The 20075-nt window shown below is 33.2% G+C and overlaps 2 protein-coding genes across 2 annotated transcripts; both read left to right on the top strand.

The window, feature by feature from the left end:
* The first annotated feature begins 3957 nt into the window (after nucleotides 1-3957).
* On the top strand, nucleotides 3958-12528 carry LOC109180159 (condensin complex subunit 3). Its single transcript, XM_019329633.1, has 12 exons — nucleotides 3958-4468; nucleotides 5641-5844; nucleotides 6290-6435; nucleotides 6970-7238; nucleotides 8390-8478; nucleotides 9094-9241; nucleotides 9324-9763; nucleotides 9905-10419; nucleotides 10491-10551; nucleotides 10661-10933; nucleotides 11362-11623; nucleotides 11907-12528. Exons 1-12 carry the CDS (start codon nucleotides 4058-4060, stop codon nucleotides 12230-12232), a joined length of 3144 nt encoding a protein of 1047 aa, XP_019185178.1. The 5' UTR covers nucleotides 3958-4057; the 3' UTR covers nucleotides 12233-12528.
* A 2577-nt stretch (nucleotides 12529-15105) lies between these two features.
* On the top strand, nucleotides 15106-16670 carry LOC109180274 (cysteine-rich repeat secretory protein 60). The gene is made up of 3 exons (XM_019329765.1): nucleotides 15106-15878; nucleotides 16248-16358; nucleotides 16506-16670. Exons 1-3 carry the CDS (start codon nucleotides 15134-15136, stop codon nucleotides 16511-16513), a joined length of 864 nt encoding a protein of 287 aa, XP_019185310.1. The 5' UTR covers nucleotides 15106-15133; the 3' UTR covers nucleotides 16514-16670.
* The last annotated feature ends 3405 nt before the right edge of the window (nucleotides 16671-20075 follow it).

The raw sequence follows: 20075 nt of genomic DNA, 5'->3' as shown, positions 1-20075 counted from the left end.
CGAGAGAGAAATTGCTCGATTTGACACTTCACCGGCCTCTGCCCAAAAATCTTCCCAAGCACCAATCCTCCGCCCAACAACAAACACAAATACTATACAAAGAGTTAATATGAATATCATTTCTAAATAAGCTCATTCTTTAGTTTTCAACTTGGTATGTATTGTGCATGTTTTTTGGGGTGACGGGAAACTACACTATAAAAATCATGTATGACGAGTTGGACTAAAAAGATGTACTTTGGTAAGAATTGAACTTATGACTTTTAAAGTATGAGAATCATACTCCATTTACTCGGTACATATTCATAGAGAAGTATATATGGAGCTATTTACGCTAATTGAGTTAGTAAAAACTGTTGATTTGGTTCAAAATATTAGAAGCTTGATTCCCGTTGCTATAATTAAATACTCCATTGTTAATCTCACAATTTTTATTTTTAGATTATTGATAATATACTTTGATCTCCAAACCCTCTATTCCATTTATTAGAGATGCATACAATTCAACAAGAAGATTACTCATTGTGTCTGGTGGTAAAAGTACATAAAAATAAAAAATTGTTCATAGAGTGATCGATATGTGCCTTTTCATTTTTAAATATTATGTCGTGAAATTAGGCTATGATTTTAAAATATTATTTCAAAAAGCAGAAGTAATTATTTTCTAGATAAAAAATTATTATTCGATCTTCTGCTATCTGCACTGCACCGGATTAGTGTTGCTCAACAATTATTCCAGTATCGAATATCTGACACCTACATACACTGCATCTGCATAGAGTAAGATGGTGTTACTTGTTATAGGGACAAAATAAGTGGATTGCAACTAAAAGGAAGTAGAACATAAGTTTCCTCTTAAAAAATCACAACTTTAATTTTTATTAATGTTTTTTTATCAAGTTCATTTCATAGATTATTTTAACATAATTTTTTAATTTACAAATTATTACACAAGAGTATTAATAATATAAGTTAGAGATTAATTTACGGGTATTTGATAAATCATACTTATAGCGTAAATTATGACTAAAAGGAAGTAAAGTATGATATGGGAAATTCGTGTTATACAACTTTAGTATGATTTACACATTCAGATAGAAAATGGGAATAATGTACATGTGATGCACTTTCAAGTTTATCCACTCAAAAGTCACAATCCTCTCATTGTATAGATGGATTACTTTTTTATGGGCCTCAAACAACACATGAACCGTAGTCTAAATGTCATGGAGTTAGTTTTAATATCAAATTGAAGCATGTGCTCCATCTCAACTAAAAGTCTAAATTGATAATTGAATTGCAAAGTTTATATATTATATACTCAACATGCAGGTCATGTTGAAACTGACCAAGAATTTTACAGTTGAAAATTTAAAATATTCTTGGTTTGATTTGTTTGTACTTCTAGTATTCTGTAAGGCCATAACTTAACTAAGTAATTATTGAATTAATTTTATAAAAAAAAATATTATATGGAATTTTATTTTTTATTTTGACTAACATTTTTTTTTTATGTATACACTTTTTCTGAATTTCACATAATGAAAATATCATATTATTGTTTGTTATATTATGGAGTAAAAATAATTGAGTAGAATTTTAGCAAATTAACCAAACTAAATCTCTAAAATAAATGTTTAATAAATTATCGTTTGACTAAACGCTACAAATTCAAATGTTACTTTAAATTCTGCCTTAATAATCTAATGGCTATTGTTATAGGTTGGTGTGAGTGCTACAAGTGGTGATTGATCAAAGTATATATATATATATATATATATATATATATATATATGAATATTATTATTAGTTCGAGACATTTGAATTCTAATAACATTTCACATTATTTCTCATATGAGAAGTAAGAGATTGATGTAATTTTTGACGACACTTATATGATATTGGAGGGTAAATAAAATTATCATATCGTCTCTTTTAGTTTTTTTTTTTCTTTTTTTTCTTTTTTAATGCTACTGACTTTATGCCTCATTGATGCTCGATCTCATAACCTTATACATAAAAGATGTTATTACATATCATATGAGAACAAGGTGCTTGGCGTCTCCTTTAGTCCTTTAGTAATTCAATGTCATGCGGTCATGGTTAGGGATAAAGTTCGCGAGAGTGATGTAAGTAGTGGTCAAAGTATAAAGATATAAATTTTAACAATATTTAAAGACAGATGAGATGATCATCCTCTAATTGCTACATGTTTCATTTTCATTTTCAACAAATAATAAAAACATGAAGGTGGGGTCTTTTATTTTTCAAATATATGAACAACAACAACCACAACAATAATTCTTAAAATTAATTTATTATTGAAGTTTATATATATGTAAACCTAAAAGTACTTTGACAATAATCAAATGAGTAAAATAGTTTCCCCTCCCTCTGTTTAAAAAACTAGTAATTCACCCGCGCGATGCACGGAAAAAAATTATGTTATTATAAATATAAATAAAAAATAAAAAAATTAAAATATTTTAAATTATTTAATATAATAATATTTTTGAGCTTCCATTGGTCAAGTATTTATTATTTTTATAGAATACAAAATTACAATTAAAATTAAAATTAAAATTAAAATTTTGTATGGTTAATATAATCTCTAATTATGTGCATATTCAAATAAACTTATAGAGATAATTTACATAATTACATTGATTTATTCTTAATTGTATTTCATCTATATTATAATTTTCACAATACAAATAATAACTAAGATAATTCCATTTGGAAAGCAAATTTCAAATTTTGTATGTGTAAATTTAAACTCTAATTGAACATATTTTTTATATGATTATATAATATGTAGCTATTTTATTTTTCAAAAGTATTTTTTATATGATTATATAATATATAGCTATTTTATTTTTTAAATGTTGTGTTTTTTTTTTATATAATAAAGGATGTTGGGGCATTAATTGTAACATTAATTATTTCCCAAATCATATAACTTTATTATATAAAGGATGAATAAAACAAAAAATGCCTATTTTAGACTTTTGGTCCCCAATCATAAATGTTAATGTTATCGGAAGGCGGCCAAGAAATGGCAAAAGCAAAAACCTTTTGATGATGCAAAGAAAAAAAAAAAAAAGCATTGTGAGAAAGAATATGTACAATAAATGCCTATTTTGGACGTATGGTCCCCAATTTGTTTTCCTTGTATTTTTCCCTTTTTTTGTTAATATTTGACAAAGTTAGTGAAAAGGCATACTATAGATAACGTTGTCAACACGAAAGTCTTTGTGGTTCAATAGTACCGGTTGCTTTCCTATGTTAGAGGTGAAGGGTATGAGCCTCCTTTGCAATAAAAAAAATATATAACGTTACATACTAAAATTTGGTTAAGGGGGTGTTTGACAAATAGTTGTTTTTTAATATCTAATTACTATATTTATATTGGCTCTACTTGGTAAAATAGTTAGCATATCAACCAATTTTAATTTGTTTGTTCATTATTGACTATTTAACTTAGTTAAACAATCAATATAATTGTTTGATTAATTAACTTTTTGTAACATCTTATTATTTCAAAACACTAAAATTCAAAAAACTATTCAAAGTAGTTTTTTTCGATCAATTTTTTGAGAAAATCATTTTGTATGTAATTAATTATCAACTAATTTGCTAAATACTTTTCTATAATCAGCTAATACTATCAACTAGTCAAATACTTAAATCCACTAACTCAATCAACTAACAACTATTTACCAAACATCCACTTATTTAGTAGTTTGACTCAACCAAATTGTTAAAGATGATAAAACTCTCCAAAAATTGACGGAATTAGATCAATTGATAATCAAATGAGGCCATAATTTGGCCGTCCAGAAGAGTCTACCAGATATGAAGCCCAAATGGAAAATGGCCCATCATCATTTAATGTTTTCCCGCTCGAAATTCAAAAATCAATTTTCATTTCAAAATCGGGGAAAATAGAATTTTAGCAAAATTTCCCAAATTCAAACAACAATCACCTTCTGTCCTCATCTCCATCACAAACCAACACTGAAACTAGCCGTAAAAATACTTCAAAGATCAATCCACGATGCCGGCCCTCCTCAACAACGGCGGCGGCGGAGGAGGAGTAGAAGAAGTCGAGCAGCAGCTTGAATTAACTCAAAAAATAGCTAGGGTTTTGGATGAGGTCAGGTCGTCCCATGCTACCCACCTCCGGAAGCTCAAGGAGCTCTCCGCTCTCCGTTCCCGCTCATCTGTATCCTCGGAGAAGTTCTTTGCGGCTTTCTGCACAGCGTTGACTCCACTTTTTGACTTCCAACGCCGTACTTCCTCCGCGGAGAGAATTATCCGATTCGTCGCGATCTTTGCGGGTGAACGGGACTCGAAGAATGCCTCCCACAGTGATGCGTTTCTCGAGCAGTTCCTTAGGTTTTTGCTCGTGGCTGCGGTGGCAGCCAACAGGACGGCGAGAATCAGAGCTTGTCAGATCATTTCTGAGGTAATATGAGAAAATGGCACGAAAATAGTCTTTGACATTATGAAGATTTATAACTCTTTTATGCAATTTTATGAATGCGATCATTTATTTGACATGCATTTTGTATTGTTTTCGTTCAGAATTGGATAAAACTATAACCAGAGTACCTGGCTTTGAGTAGTTGAATTAGAGAAATGAGTTACAGGAAGAAATAAAAAAGTTCTCTATCTTTTTCTGAATTTTACTGTGCACTATACCTGTGCATTAGTTAATCTTCATCACTTCATGCTTTTAGTGTCTAATGAGTATGCTACTATTTTTGCTCATAATCAGCTAAGACCATCCCCAACCCAAAATATCAAATTCTGCACTAAATTTTACACCAAAAGAAATATTCTTAGCATATTTTTACACCAAATTTTTTCATCTCCAACCCATTTACACCAAATTTTATTTCATCTTCAATCCATTTACACCAAATTCTATTCATACACTAAAATAATTTGTATTCTTATAATTTAAAACTTTTAATTTCGCTTATTTTAATTATTTTAATATAAATAATAATAAATAATTAAATAATAATATTTTAAAATGAAATTTATGTTTTTATGTATTTCAATTTTTAATTATTTCATAGTTGATATTGATCTTGTTTTAAATGTCTCAATGAGATCTTTAAATCTTTATAATTTATTTCTAATAATATAAAATTTTAAAAGGAAACAATTAGCAAAAAGAATTTAAAAAGTTCCACACCAAAATGGTGTAAAGGAATAGTATTACACCATATTTGGTGTAACACTATTCACTTACACCATTTTGGTGTAAAATTTGGTGTCTTCCTTGGAGCAAGGTTGCACCAAATTTTTACACCAAAATGGTGTTTTGGTGCCTTCATTGGAGATGGCAAGGCAAATAACTTAATATATTATTCTTGCTTACTCCTGCTGTATTGTAAGTAGACACTTGAATTGTAGATTTTGAGCATTGCTGGTATCATAGGTGGATTTACTGGACTTGCAAGTTGTTTTAGTTTTAGTCTTCAGTAGGTTCCAATTAAATTCTGACAATATTGACCTTACATGCACACTCTTTATCCCTTCCCTCTGTTGCTGCTTGAATTCTTGAAATGAATGTACTTCTCTTTCTTCTTCATTTTATTTATCTGTATGTGTTGTTTACTTTTCTAGATCATAATGCGGCTGCCGGATGACACTGAAGTTAGCAATGAACTTTGGGATGAGGCGATAGATGGAATGAAGTTGCGTGTTGGTGATAAGGTCCCTGCTGTGCGAACATTTGCTATCAGGGCTCTTTCACGCTTTGTGAATGATTCAGAAAATAGTGATGTTCTAGAGTTATTCATGCAGACATTACCCCTTGAGCAGAATGTGGTCAGTTTATTATATAATTATGGTGTATTTGTTTTCTGTGCTTTTATTCGATCAAGGTTCCTCAAGGCTATAATGTTAATGGGCCAAACGCCCAAACCACACTAAATAATTGATCCAATCAATTAGCTAATCTAACCCATGGCCTATAAACCCATATGTTCTCTCTTATTTTATCAATGTGGGGACTCTTAACATAGGTGAAAATATAATACATTCAGCTTGATTATTTTTCTCCATTGTACGTTACTAACAAATTTAAAATATTTTCATGATATTTAGCAAACATGTTTGCAATACCGGTTAAATATATTAACACTTTTAGTTCCTGTAAGAAAAGGGTAAATGCAATAGGGGAATCTAGTATCCTTTTGCTTATTATGTTATTCTTTATTTTAAAGGAAGTGAACCTCCTGTTGTAGTTCCTGAGTTTGGGGAATTTATGCAGGATGTTCGTAAGACAATTGTGCTTTCTCTTCCGCCTTCGCACTCCACTGCTACTACAGTAATTGACTGCACCTTGGATGTGAGTGAATCTGTACGTAAAGCAGCTTATTGTGTGCTTGCTAGTAAGTTTCCCCTACAGAGCCTCAGGTAACTTTTGACTTTTTGTCTCTTTTCTCATTCTTCTTATTGTCATGTGTGCACTTGGTAATTGCCTGTGGAGCATCAGGTAACTGCTGACATTTCATGAACATGGAACATCACATTAGATTGATCACTAAGATTCCAAAACCTTGATTTCTAACCAACTATGTAGAATATAAAACAACTGTGGTTAGTGCCTTTAGTTCATGATATATTGAACCAAAAGAATATACATATCTAGAAAAATAAGAAAGCTGCCTGCTAGACATATAATTTAAACTATCATGCATCACTGTTTATACCCTGTGCAAGAATTAGTTGATCCTCTTTGCATGTGATGTAAATGTGTTGAGATTTTCTCCAAATAGTTAATTTCCTTTCTTGATTACCCACTCTACTTATTCTTCATCTCATAAAATGACTACCTAAGCCTGGAAGTATACATATCTAGCCGTCTGCAGTTGTGGATAAGTAAAAGGCAATGTGTTCTTTCTATTCATTCGGAACCTGATGTGTTTTTCTGTGCAATAAATTCTGCAGCATCAAACTTAGGACAACTATCTTGCAGAGGGGGTTGGCAGATCGCTCCTCGTCTGTCATGAAGGAGTGCATTAAATTGATGAAAGATGAATGGCTTGCCAAATGTTGCAATGATGACCCAATAAAACTTTTAAAATTTCTTGATGTTGAAACCTATGAGTCAGTTGGAGAGTCAGTAATGAGCACTTTGTTAAAAGCAGGACTGGTGAAATTGCAAGATGGTCAAAGTATTAGGCAGTTCTTTACATCAACTAGTGACTCTGCTGAAGGTTAGAGTTATGTTCAGATGGATTTTTTTTATTGCACATTTGCACTTTGACTAGTATGTTATGCCTTTGCATTATCGTGAGACTGTACCATAATTTCTCGGGATATGAGTTTTATTACTGCTTTCAGAGGGAATTATAGACTACATCTGGACATCTAGCATTCAGAATACTTTAGTGAAAGCCCCTATATGATTAAGGACCTTGCAGTTCGGTGGCATAGGTTTTAAATTCTCATTATGAGGTCTTGAGATCAATTCCATATGTATGTTAACAAAAAACCCCTATATGCACTAACTAACTTTACCTTTTTAAATTCCACCTCCTTCTGATGTAATATTTGTTAAGCTGTTGATGTAAGATTGAGAATGACTAGTTCAATTAGTAGCTCACTACTTGCATGTCTGCAGAATAAAAAAAACCCAAGTTGTTATCTAAAAGGCCATTCTATTTGAAAATTTTTATGGCTAGTTAGTGAATGTAAAACGTAGAGAAGGTGCATTAAAATCTCTACAACTATATATATATATATATATATATATATATATATATATATATTTAAATGTCTCCTGACACACTTTGACACTTCGTATACTGTCCTTTCAGCTGTGTGCTACATCTTTGTTGTGTTTCCTGTTGTTGATAACTTGATATCATTTTTGTTAGTTGTATATGTGCTCAACGTGGAACTATCAATAGCAAATTACTAGAGAAAGACAAGTTTATCAAGTATGAAAGTTAAGATTTTGTGGTCGTGTTTCATCTCTTCTGTTGTTGTTTCTCATTAGCCAAAACTTTGTCCTTGTGGCATAGAACATATTGTCATATTGATTGGTTTTGTATCTTCGTACCAGGATGTTAAGTGTATAGTGTAGCAATATGAGAATGGGCGGAGCCCACATCTACCTCTATGTGTGTATATACACTATACATGTTATTTGCGAATACAATCAATCATATATTCTATTCTTTCACATAACATGTTTGGCATGATTAATATCTATGCTCCAACTTTACAGAGAGTTTAAGTGTATAATGTAACCCTACAAGAACGGGTTGAGCCCATTTGACCTCTATGTGTGTATATATATATATGCTCTGCATGTTATTTGAGAATACAATCAATAATATATTCAATTCTTTCTTGTACACAGGACAATGCAACTGCACTGTCCAAGTAATGGAAGCAGAGGTTGCATTTTTTTGGAGAACCTTCTGTAAGAACCTGCAGGTGGAAGCACAAGTGGGTATCTTGATCATTGCATTACTTCCCTTCATTTTGTTTGAAAGTTAGAGCCCTACTTGAAAAAAATACATTGCTCGACTATAACTATACTTTTTAGCTAGAGTTCTTTGTGAGTATTAGTATTTGCTACAATTTCTTTAGATACCTACAAACTGTGTTCCACAATCCACATAATTATTCTCTCCCTTCCATAACAAACACCTACTAATGAATTTCTAAATCTTTGTTGCATGCTTCTTGTTCAAATTGAACTGAATCACTTGCAAATGATTATTATTTTGCGAAATAATTATATAAAATAACTGTGATTAGAGCATACATAATATGTATCATGTTGCAGATGGTACTATGTCTTTGTTGCATGCTTCTTGTTCAAATTGAACTGAATCACTTGCAAGTGATTATTATTTTGCGAAATAATTATATAAAATAACTGTGATTAGAGCATACTAACTTGAGGTTAGTAAAATGTCATTTAGATAAGGAGGATTACCTCTTTGTAGTTTTATGTTCTGAAAGAGATCTAGAGCTTCATCTGTTGTATTTAAATGATTTTTCAAAAACTTGTTCAATATTCCAGTAAAGTAAGGAATTTTCAATATGACCAAATAGGTGAAGGGCTCTGATGCTGCAATGAAAACAGGCACTGAATCTGCTGTCTATGCAGCAGAAGCTTCAGACAGTAATGATCTTCTTGACCAAGTTCTACCTGCTACTGTCAGTGATTATGTGGAATTGGTTAAAGCTCATATAGATGCTGGTGTGTTTTGCCTGTTCCTGCCTTTCTTCATTCTTTCATGTTATTCCATTTTGACATTATCTAATGCCATCTGGTTTTACAGGCCCAAATTATCGCTTTGCATCTCGGCAATTACTATTGCTTGGTGCAATGCTTGACTATTCTGATGCTTCAAACAGAAGGGTTGCTGGTGAATTTTTGCAGGAGTTGCTGCACAAACCCCTTGATTATGAACTGGATGAGCATGAAAATGAGGTGGTTATAGGAGATGGTATCAATTTAGGTGGGGACAAGGATTGGGCTGTTGCTGTGTCAGAACTGGCAAGGAAAGTGCATGCTACACCAGGAGAATTTGAAGAAGTGGTTGTAGGGGTTATAGAAGAACTTGCTCGACCTTGCAGGGAAAGGACAGCAAATTGTATGCAATGGCTTCACTGTCTTGCTGTGATTAGCCTTCTCTTGGAAAACGCACAGTCATTTCGTTGGATGCAGGGGAAGGCCATAGAACCTCTAGAGATTTTGCATTCTGTTTTGCTTCCTGGGGTATGTATATGGGCAAAGTGATACTGAGTTTAGTTTGTTTTTCACCATCATTTTTCATTCTTTCATCCCTGTTCTTGTTTTATCTTCTGTTTAACTGTTTAAGTGACAAATTGTGACATGTGGTATTATTCTGAAATACAGGTAAAACATGTCCATTTGGATGTTCAGAGGGCTGCCACGAGGTGTCTAGGTCTTTTTGGTCTTTTGGAAAGGAGGCTTAGTGATGATTTAGTAAAACATTTAAGGCGCTCTTTTGTTAAAGGCCCTTCTCCAGTTACTATTATGGCTTCTAAGGCTTTGATTGATCTTGCAATGTGGCATGGTCCTAATGAAGTAGATAAAGCCATGAATGAACCTTTGTCTTCACAACTCCGTGATCATTCCATGGTTTTTACACCAATTGAACTCTGTGATGGAAGAGAGGATTTTGAGATAGAATTGCTTGATCTTTTATATAATGGACTTCAAAAGAATGACTGGGATGATTGTGTAGAGAGTAATGACAATGAGTCAGTTAAGTCCATTCTTGGAGAGGGATTTGCAAAGATTCTTCTTCTTAGTGAGAAGTATTCAGGCCTACCTGCTTTGTCACATCCTGTACTATTTGCCAAACTAATTGGCTTGTACTTTTTTAGTGAGTGCAAAGAATTTCAGAGGTAAAGTGCTTCACAACTAATTTTACTAGTTTAATAGTTCAAATTCATCTAATTACAGGTTTACTTGATAGGTTGAAACAGTGTTTATCTGTATTCTTTGAGCACTATCCATCCCTCTCAGTGAATCACAAGGTGTGCATCATTTACTTCTAAGTAAATAAATGATTTCAAATAATTGTAGAAATGCTTTTGAGTGATTATAATTCTGTGATTAATGGGGATTCTTACTTTGTAAATGCAGATGTGCTTATCCAAGGCTTTTGTGCCAGTTATGCGCTCTATGTGGCCAGGCATCAATGGAAATGCTGCAGGGTCTCCAGTAATAGTATCTAACATGCGCAAACGTGCTGTGCAAGCATCACTTTTCATGGTGCAGATGATGCAAGCTCCCATTTACAAAAAGGGGACTGCACCTTCCAATGAAGATGGCACGAAAAACCTAGATGATTCAGTGGATCCTTCCTCAGAGTATGAGAGTGGAGAAGAAGGGCTTGCAATACGAATTGGTGCTGAGGTGAATAGTATTAAATGAGTTATCATGTTCTATTTTTGTTTCGATGCTGCTCAATTCATATTGCATCATTACTCTCTTCCAACACATGAATGTTGCTAATAGTTATATGAAAGGTTCTTTATATCTAATTATCTATAATGGCTTAAGAAGAGGCTTATTACATGTTTGGTTCATCAAATGCTATAATGTGAAATGGTTTAGTGTTTTAGAACTCGTGATATGAGAATTGCCTTCAAGTCTAAAAAGAAGTTTCAACAAAATTATTCTCTGTTGGAACCTGGCCTGGTTACTTAAGTCTGTTGAATTGGCCTGACAATTACAGAGATGGCTCACTAGCTTGCAGATGAACTTTTATATGATATATTGCAATCATGTTGAAATGCTATTGTAATTTTTGTCTATAATATTTATTATTTTTTGGTTCTAAGGTAACTAGCTTCCGTGGCAAGAAGACAGCTGCTGAGAAATCATATACATCTGCACTCTGCAAGACGCTAGTCTTGCTCCATTTTAGGTCATCAGAACAAGAGGCTGTTAAGTTAATGCGGCAGCTATTAAACCTTATCTTTGAATCTGTAGCAGCTGAGAAGGAGCCCTTGAAGGATTTGAAACAGATGGCTGAAAGGCTACAGGCTTTAGACAGACATCCAGATCAGAAATTGTCTTCTGATCAGGCTAATCTTATTTTAGGTAATAACATTCTTTTATTAGTGACAAATCTTTTCAGGGTGTAAATTGTATGCAATGGTCTGTCAGTTTAGATGTTGGAAAGTCTTGTATTTGAGTTCTTTGCTGCTATATGCTCTTTCTCTGTTGTGGGTACAATCTTGATGGCTGTTGTATTCTTAAAGAATGTGTTCAGTCTCAACTAAAAGAAACTAAATCTTTTAATTTATAGTGAAATTTCACATTTATTATTTATACATTTTATGCTCAACACAATTCTTAAATCTGTAAAATGTTGATAACACAGGGAAGCTAGAGGTTGAAGTAACATTTGATGAGGACATCTCCATGGAAGTGCCACCTACTCCAGCACCAAAATCAACTAGACCAAGCCGTGGCAGGAGAAGAGTGAGGAACGTGGAAGAATCTTCCTCAGACGAGGAGTTCTCACCCTCGTCTGCCGTTCCTGCTAACCCTGGTGCAATGAGCACTCGGTCACAGAGGGCTAGTAAGACAGTGGCATTGTCCAAGATGACTGCCAATAGAACACTTAAGATCGATGAGGAAGGTGAAGATGAAGATGAAGGTTCAGAGGTGACATCCAACGATGATGATTCTGATGCGTTTGATTAGTCATATGTTACAGGATTCATCCGACTAGGGATATAGTTTAGGCAAATGCTGTTTGCTTTCAATTTAGTATAAATACCCACTAAGCTGGCAAGTTCAAGATGATATTTCTTATGAGGACTTACTTTCTCAGTGAGTAGATGTAAATTTTGTAAGGTTGAAACGTAAATTTGTTAAGCATTGAGAATTTGAGATCTCTGTAAGCATGCAGAAACCTTTTAAAGTGCACTTAATTACTGCCTTATTCTTGCTCTGAATGTAGAGAACTTGATTTGTGATAATGTAATGCCTTTCAACTTTGTATAAATTGTATCATGCTTTTCTTTTACCTTGAGTGGACATTAGATGATTTGGTTAAGATTTCAAAAGATCAGTGAAGTTATGTTGTGGCTTTGAGAACTTTGGATTCTTTTTATTCACTTTGGCCTCCTTGACTTCTTTGGTCTTTTTAGCTTTACAAAAAATAATGTCATTTTTCCTTCAAAAAAATAAAATAATGTCATTTATTAAATATTTAAATAGATTATGTAACAAAATTGACTTTAGTTGCACTTTCAAATGATAATTTTTCCTTCCACGACGGGTACCCCATCCATGATATATAATATAATTTTGGAGTAAATATCAACGGAGGTTCTCTGACTTTGGTGGTACTGCCACTTTTAGTCCTCAATTTTTAAATCAACCACTCTTAGTCCTCTTACTTTTTGTTTCTAGCCATCTATGGTCCTTCCGTTAAACTTGACCATCTAATGCCGTTTTCTCAAGGATAATTCAGTCCTTTCATAATTAATTTATTAATTATTATGTTTGCCGAGTCATACTGAGATATCCCGATGTCGTTTTGGCACAACCTTCGTACCAGCTTTTGTACGCCATTTTGATTCACGAGCTGGTTTTGTACACGTTCATAGCTGGGAAACCATTGTTTGATTATTCTGACGAGGAAATTAAACATAATAATTAATAATTTAATTATGAAATGACTGAATTATCCTTTAGAAAACGGTATTAGATGGTCAAGTTTAACGAAAGGACCATAAATGGCTAGAAACAAAAAGTAAGAGGACTAAAAGTGGTTGATTTAAAAGTTGAGGACTAAAAGTGACAGTGCCACCAAAGTCAGAGGACCTCCGCCGGTATTTACTCTATATTATTGTTAATAAAAAATCTTGTAGTCCACTGGTATCAAGTTGCTCGTGAAAATAGTACTAATTATACACTTTGACTAGGGATAATATAAGAAATTTTTTGAAATAGGAACATGAGTATACTCTATGTCCCTTACCCCAATTGCCATCGCTAGTTGCACACATCCAATTTGAGTTTTGACTTGCACCCGTACCAATTAATCTTATCGACATATAATATATTTATATAATAACTAAGCAAAATTTTAACAACGTCAAATTAAATTCACTTAACATATTGTGGGTTTGCCATTGATTGTGATAATAACAAGACATAATTTCCAATAAAGCTATAATGTAAAAGTAATCGTAACCTTTGCATACAGTAACTGGGCCAATCAAGAAATAAGAATTAACATTTAATTTTTTTTAATTGTATATCCTTTGGAACGTGCCTTGAGCAGTTGAGCCCCTAAATGTTATTAGATTTTTTTAATTACATAAATGATTCTGAAATGTTTCAAATTTTTAATGTAAATATATATTCAAAATGTGAAATATTTATCGTTAAAAAATTTTCGTGCGTTATATATTACAATAATAAAATTATTGGTGTTTAAGTATTTTAGCTGAGGTAATAACCTAAGTGCGTTCCAAATTATGGGCCATGCCCCATAATTAGAAAACTTTATTATAAATGTTGGTTTTTGGGTTTTCCGTCCAAGGAGGTCCAACACAACCTTTGGTTGGTGGATTCACCTTTCTTAAAAAGTGATCGCAAAGACGGATAATCAAGTCTCTAAGTGTGTGTGTCTGGGCATGAACTCGCCTCTCTTACAAGTGTGGAGGGGGCCTTTATATAGCAGGCTCCCCTCCATCCGAGTTGAAGTACATTAATCATTGCTTTCAAGGCTATTTACACTACTAGACCGTTCGGTCGCTGTTACCGAGTCGACCAACGGCTCTTTGGCCTCTTAACGATCTTTTTGACCGAGTCCTCTTGAATGCCGCATTGAGTGTTCCTTCAACGGCTCTTAGACCGACTTGAATGCTTCTTTCTGGCCTCTGAGCCGAGTCTTCTTCCTTGCTTGGTCCGGACCGACTCCTGGACTCGGCCCAGACCCTCATCGGGCTTCTTCTTTTACTGACCCTTATCTTCTATCTTGTGCTTTTTTTCTCTTGGGCCCCTCTCTCGTGGACCCCTCTTCTTGGGCCGGGGTCCTCACCCCATCAACTAACTTATCAAAAAGCATGCATAATAATATGTGTATATATATATATATATATATATATATATATATATATATATGTAGATAATATATTAATTTCAACAGCTAGCTTTATCTACGCAAACAAAACAAAATAAACTACGTAGGATTGGGATGGTACATACTCATAACTCATGCAATGGTCCCTTACTCCCTTCTATATTTTTCTCTTTTTCTTTTGCTTTCTTCACATAAAAGCTTTAATTTGCATGTTAGTATTATAAATTTATAATTATATTATTGATTATTAATTGATGAAAGAAAACCTGCAACCTGAAAGTTGTGCACTGAGTAAATCTTATGTTGTAATTATAGTCATAAAAGATTATAAAGAAGTAATTAAATAAGTTTAGTTTGTCTAATTGACTCAAATTAAGAATGCTAACAAATTATTTTCTTTGGAGTAGTCGAGTAGAATATGTAATTATATTATTATTATATATACATGTGATTGTATATATATGCATGACTGCCGATCATTCAAACATCCCAAGAAAACCTCAATCATGGCCACATCAAGTTTGCATTTTCTTGTTTCTTTCATGGGCGTTCTTGTCTTTTCACACTCCTCTCTTCTTCTCACACTCTCGGACTCCTCCGTCGACGGCTTCCTCTACGGCGGCTGCTCCCGGATAAAGTACTCCTCCGACTCGCCCTACGAGTCCAACCTCAACTCGCTACTCACTTCCCTGGTCAACTCGGCCACCTACTCGTCCTACAACAAGTACAGCGTGATGGGGTCGAGCCAGGCGGACGTGGTGAACGGCCTCTACCAATGCCGCGGCGACCTGTCCATGCCGGACTGCGCCACCTGCGTGGCCCGGTCGGTGAGCCAGCTCGGCGACCTCTGCCGCCAGACCTGCGGCGGCGAGCTGCAGCTCAACGGGTGTTTCGTGAAGTACGACAACACGAGCTTCGTCGGGGCGGAGGATAAGACGGTGGTGTACAAGAAGTGCGGGCCGTCGAACGGGTTCGACGCGGAGATGATGAGCCGCCGCGACGCCGTTCTGGCGGGGCTGATGAGTGGGGCCGGAGGGCTGTACAGAGTGGGTGGGTCCCAGGAGGTGAACGGCGTGGCGCAGTGCGTCGGTGATCTCAGCAACGGGAAGTGCCAGAGTTGTATAGCGGAGGCGATCAACCGCCTCAAGACGGAGTGCGGCGGCGCGTTGTTTGGGGACATGTTCTTGGGGAAATGTTATGCTAGGTACACCACTAATGGAGCTCATGCTTATGCCGCCAAATCTAACCATGGTAATAATGCTAATCCACCCCCTTAACTAAACAATTAGTTAATATATTTGAAGTAATTATGTACAGATACTACACTTTAACTTTAACAGAGTCAGGGATACTAAAAAAAAAATAGGTTACAGTCAAAGACCTTGTGGTCTAATGACACTAAGTTCCTTTGTCATAAGGGAGGTTGTGGGTTTGAGTCTTAGTAGTTATGAACAGATATTACATTGTAATAAAGTCAGTAGTATTAACATATTGATTATTTTAGTTTGAATCAGTCAGCTATCAACAACTTAAACTAGTTTAATTACCTAATAAATTGGTATTTGGTAGTTAATGCAAATTAACTAATTTTTTTTTTTTGGGTGGAATAATGTAATGCAGAATCCCATAATGAGAGTGAGAAGACATTTGCCCTTATCATCGGATTGTTAGCCGGAGTTGCTCTGCTCATCGTTTTCTTGACTTTCATGAGACGGATATTCACCGGAAATGGTAATTAAACTAATTATTATTATTACGTAATATGATACTTTAATTTTGCATCTTTCTATCATTCTATAAGAATATGTTACGTGATTCTTTTTTTTTTTTTTTTTTTTTTTTTTTCCTTATTTTACTAGCTTTAAACTTTTTTTGCAGGTAAATAAGTATACAACATTTCTGACATTGGCAATCTTGAGGCCACAGTGCAACTACTTCATTTGCTTTTTATGGCTGCTTTTTCTTCCCATTTTATTCATCAACGTCGACTTGCCCTTCTCTCTTTATTGTTTAATTTTCTTTAATTTCTTATTTAGAAAAAAAAAAAAAAAAGAAAGGAAAACTGGAAAGGGAGGAAAAGAGGTCAAGATTCCCTCATTACTTACACAGATGCAGATGGTTATGTACGGTTTCATGTGATGATATTATTGGATTTTATTCATTCACCATTTCATTAATGTTAGTTATCATTCACCATTTCATGTTCTTTTACATTATTAATTAGTGTTTTGTTTTCTAGCTACCATATATATGTAAGATTTATCTCCAATTATTTCTTTTTGAATTATGGGAATTGAAGTCCGCAATCACTATCTAAAATTGTATTATGGGTGATCGAAGTCACTTTTGTAATCTTAACAGGTAAAAGAACACAACATGATAATCAACCTAGCATAGACTGTCTATAACTTACCATCTCAAACCAAGAAAGTCAATATATTGCTCGTTCTCAAAGGGAATTCAACTTGAAACCTTAAGAATTAAGATTATCCATATTTGTAGTAAGAACATTATTGAATGAACTAAAATGGACTGCAAACAACTATCTCTGAAACCTTCCAAAAAAAAAAAAAAAACTATCTCTGAAACAAGAATTTGGGACCACAACAAGATTCACAGTGCAAGAGATGATGAACAATTTGGACTCACCTATAAAGAGGAAATCTCACTTTGCCAGATGTGTCAAGGCTGCAGATTGCACCGCTTGGAAACCGAAATTAGATCGAGTTGCAGATCAGAATAATGTTATTTATTCAAAACTATATATAAGATCCATTTGCAAGTTAATTAAGTATATATTTTTATAATTCTATGGTTACTTAATACATGTATCTTATTTTTATTTACTTGATTGATTTAAAACTTTATTTAATATAAATCTCATTCATTGATACATTTATATTCAAGATACTCGATAATTATATTTTAAAGAAATAATTACTATCTATAAATCACATGAGTTTATTGATTCGTGTATGTGACCTAACTCCCATATATAAACACAAGAAAAGAAGCTAACATTCTCTCAGTTGAACCTGTTACACAAAATATTCATAGTGTAATTTACCTCGCTTTTATAATTTGCAAGTTATTACACTAGAGCAAAGTTTATCTAGTGCACACCCTTGTAACTAACGAGTTTCTTAAGATCTAGGTAATTGTTTCTATGGCTATTTGTCCACTCTAATGTTTTTTGGTGTAAATCACGAGGTGTTCTAAGTCCACCCGATTAATCCCAATTCGCTCCGAGAGGCATACCGATTCTATTGGCTCGACTTTTATAGTAAAGTCCTATGAATAATGTCGGTGGAAAATGTATGATATACATACCCCCATGAATATATAACAAGCTAAGGTAGTGTTGCAAAAGCTTAATATAATGTGGTGGTGGATTACATGTTAGAACCTTTAATTTGGATAAAGATAGATAAAGCAGATCAGACTGAATCATTCTGTATATCCTTCCTTTCATTTACATATATTAACATGCATATCCTTTAAAGCCATGCTTATGGCCCAAGATAGAACAAACCAGTATATATATGCTTGCAAGCTTCTACTCTTTAGTATTATTTCATAAAAAAAAAAAAAAAAAAAAAAAAAAAGACAACAACATAGTTTAGTTCAATTGTTATCCTGTGGACTAGGGTTCACCTTGCCTTGTAATATGTTAATTGCATGTTATGTGCACGTAGTTAACATATTATATGTCTTTAATTTATTTACAGACATATTAATTAACTTGCAAATACATAATTTAAATGTCATCAGAATTCATAAATCATAATACAATGTGAATCCTGGTCCATCGTATAATTTGCCAGTTTAGTTTGTGGTACATATACTACATTGGACAGCATAAAAGATGCATGGCAACATCAAGGAGAGTTGTAAAGCTCAATGTGCGTGGCATGTGTATATACATATGCCTACACATACACTAACAGAGAAGATTGGCTTTACTGCCTTACTGCTATTTATTTACTTAAAAGTGAAAGTAGTATGGAGAGAGAGAGAGAGAGAGAGAGAGAATGTAAAGCCCTAGCTTAGCCCAATTATGTATATTATGAAAATTTTTGATGAAAAAAGTGGAAAGGGATTTTCCCACTTTAACATCTTTAGACCTTTATTAATTTGTGTATGTATAGCCTTTTATGCCTTTCTGAATTTATGCGCATTTAATTATTTATATACATAAAGGAATCCAAATGGAGTTACCTTTGAGATAGCTCCTTTTTATTATGATTTCAACAATTGTGATAGGGTTAACAGTACTAAAAAAATACGGAGTATATAATTGTATTGTATTGTTTGTTTTGTTTTGTTTTTGAATTTTTGTTTTTGTTTTTGTTTTTGTTTTTTTACATTAAGTTTTTCAATTTATACTGGTCTCTTATCACTTAAGGTTAGTTTTCCAATGACCCTCAAATTCTTAGTAGGATTTAAACTCCCACACGGTCATTTGAGCCAAACTTTAAAGATAATCAGTTAAACCAACTGAACTTATTTCGCATGACAATTGTATTGTTACTTAGTCAATTAACTTGTTACGCTGCATACCACTATCATAGTATAGTATTATTATGAGAAGCATATTTGTTTGGTTCTACGTTAAGCAAATACAACCAAACTACGTCCAGTTTGGTAAATAGCTATTACTTGATAGTTGTTAGCTGTTAGCTGTTAGTTGATTTGGTTAATTAAATGGTATAACTAGTTGATAACATTAGGTGATTGTAGAACGATATTTGATAAAATGGCTGTTACCTGATAGCTGTTTGGTATAATTTTTTTTCTCAAAAGGCTAATTGAAAAAGTTGCTTTGAGTAGCATTTTGAATTTTTAGCATTTTGGAGTTATAAAAAACTAATTAACCAAATACTTATATTAATTTTTTAACCAAGTTAAAGAGCTAATAATAATTAAATAGTCAAAATTGACATATAATTTAATTATTTTACCAAGTATGGCCTAAACCATTTTCTAATATATGTACTATAGCGGCTTTCGAACTCGAATTTTGATTGGACTCTAAACCTTATTTAAGGGAAACTATTTTCACTTGTACTATAGATGGCTGGTGCAAAACTGCAAACTAAACAATATCAATCGTTATGTTGTGAAACCATGTCCACTTTGTAAAGTGAAAACGTTTCTATATTTATAATTACTGAAATATATGTTTATAATTATAAAGTTATATATTCATAATTTTTTAACTTCATATTCATAATTATTGAACTCTATATTCACAATTACAGAACTATATGTTCATAATTACTGAATTATATGTTCTTAATTATAAAGCTATGTATTCATAATTTTTGAATTTCATATTCACAATTATTGAATCTCTATATTCATAATTACATAATTATATGTTCATAATTATGTTCATAACTCTATGTTTATAATTATAGAACTATATGTTCATAATTTTTGAATTAT

Source organism: Ipomoea nil, unplaced genomic scaffold, assembly GCF_001879475.1.
Source record: "Ipomoea nil cultivar Tokyo-kokei standard unplaced genomic scaffold, Asagao_1.1 scaffold1026, whole genome shotgun sequence".
Lineage (NCBI taxonomy): Eukaryota > Viridiplantae > Streptophyta > Magnoliopsida > Solanales > Convolvulaceae > Ipomoea > Ipomoea nil.
This window is presented reverse-complemented; position numbering and strand designations above follow the sequence as displayed.

Excerpts from the sequence above, each read along its gene's own strand:
- LOC109180274 (XM_019329765.1), top strand. The coding sequence starts at position 15,134 with ATGGCCACATCAAGTTTGCATTTTCTTGTTTCTTTCATGGGCGTTCTT. Across the intron at positions 15,879-16,247 it reads TGCCGCCAAATCTAACCATG|AATCCCATAATGAGAGTGAG; the intron begins GTAATAATGCTA and ends AATGTAATGCAG.
- LOC109180159 (XM_019329633.1), top strand. The coding sequence starts at position 4,058 with ATGCCGGCCCTCCTCAACAACGGCGGCGGCGGAGGAGGAGTAGAAGAA. Across the intron at positions 5,845-6,289 it reads TACCCCTTGAGCAGAATGTG|GATGTTCGTAAGACAATTGT; the intron begins GTCAGTTTATTA and ends GAATTTATGCAG. Across the intron at positions 11,624-11,906 it reads TCAGGCTAATCTTATTTTAG|GGAAGCTAGAGGTTGAAGTA; the intron begins GTAATAACATTC and ends TTGATAACACAG.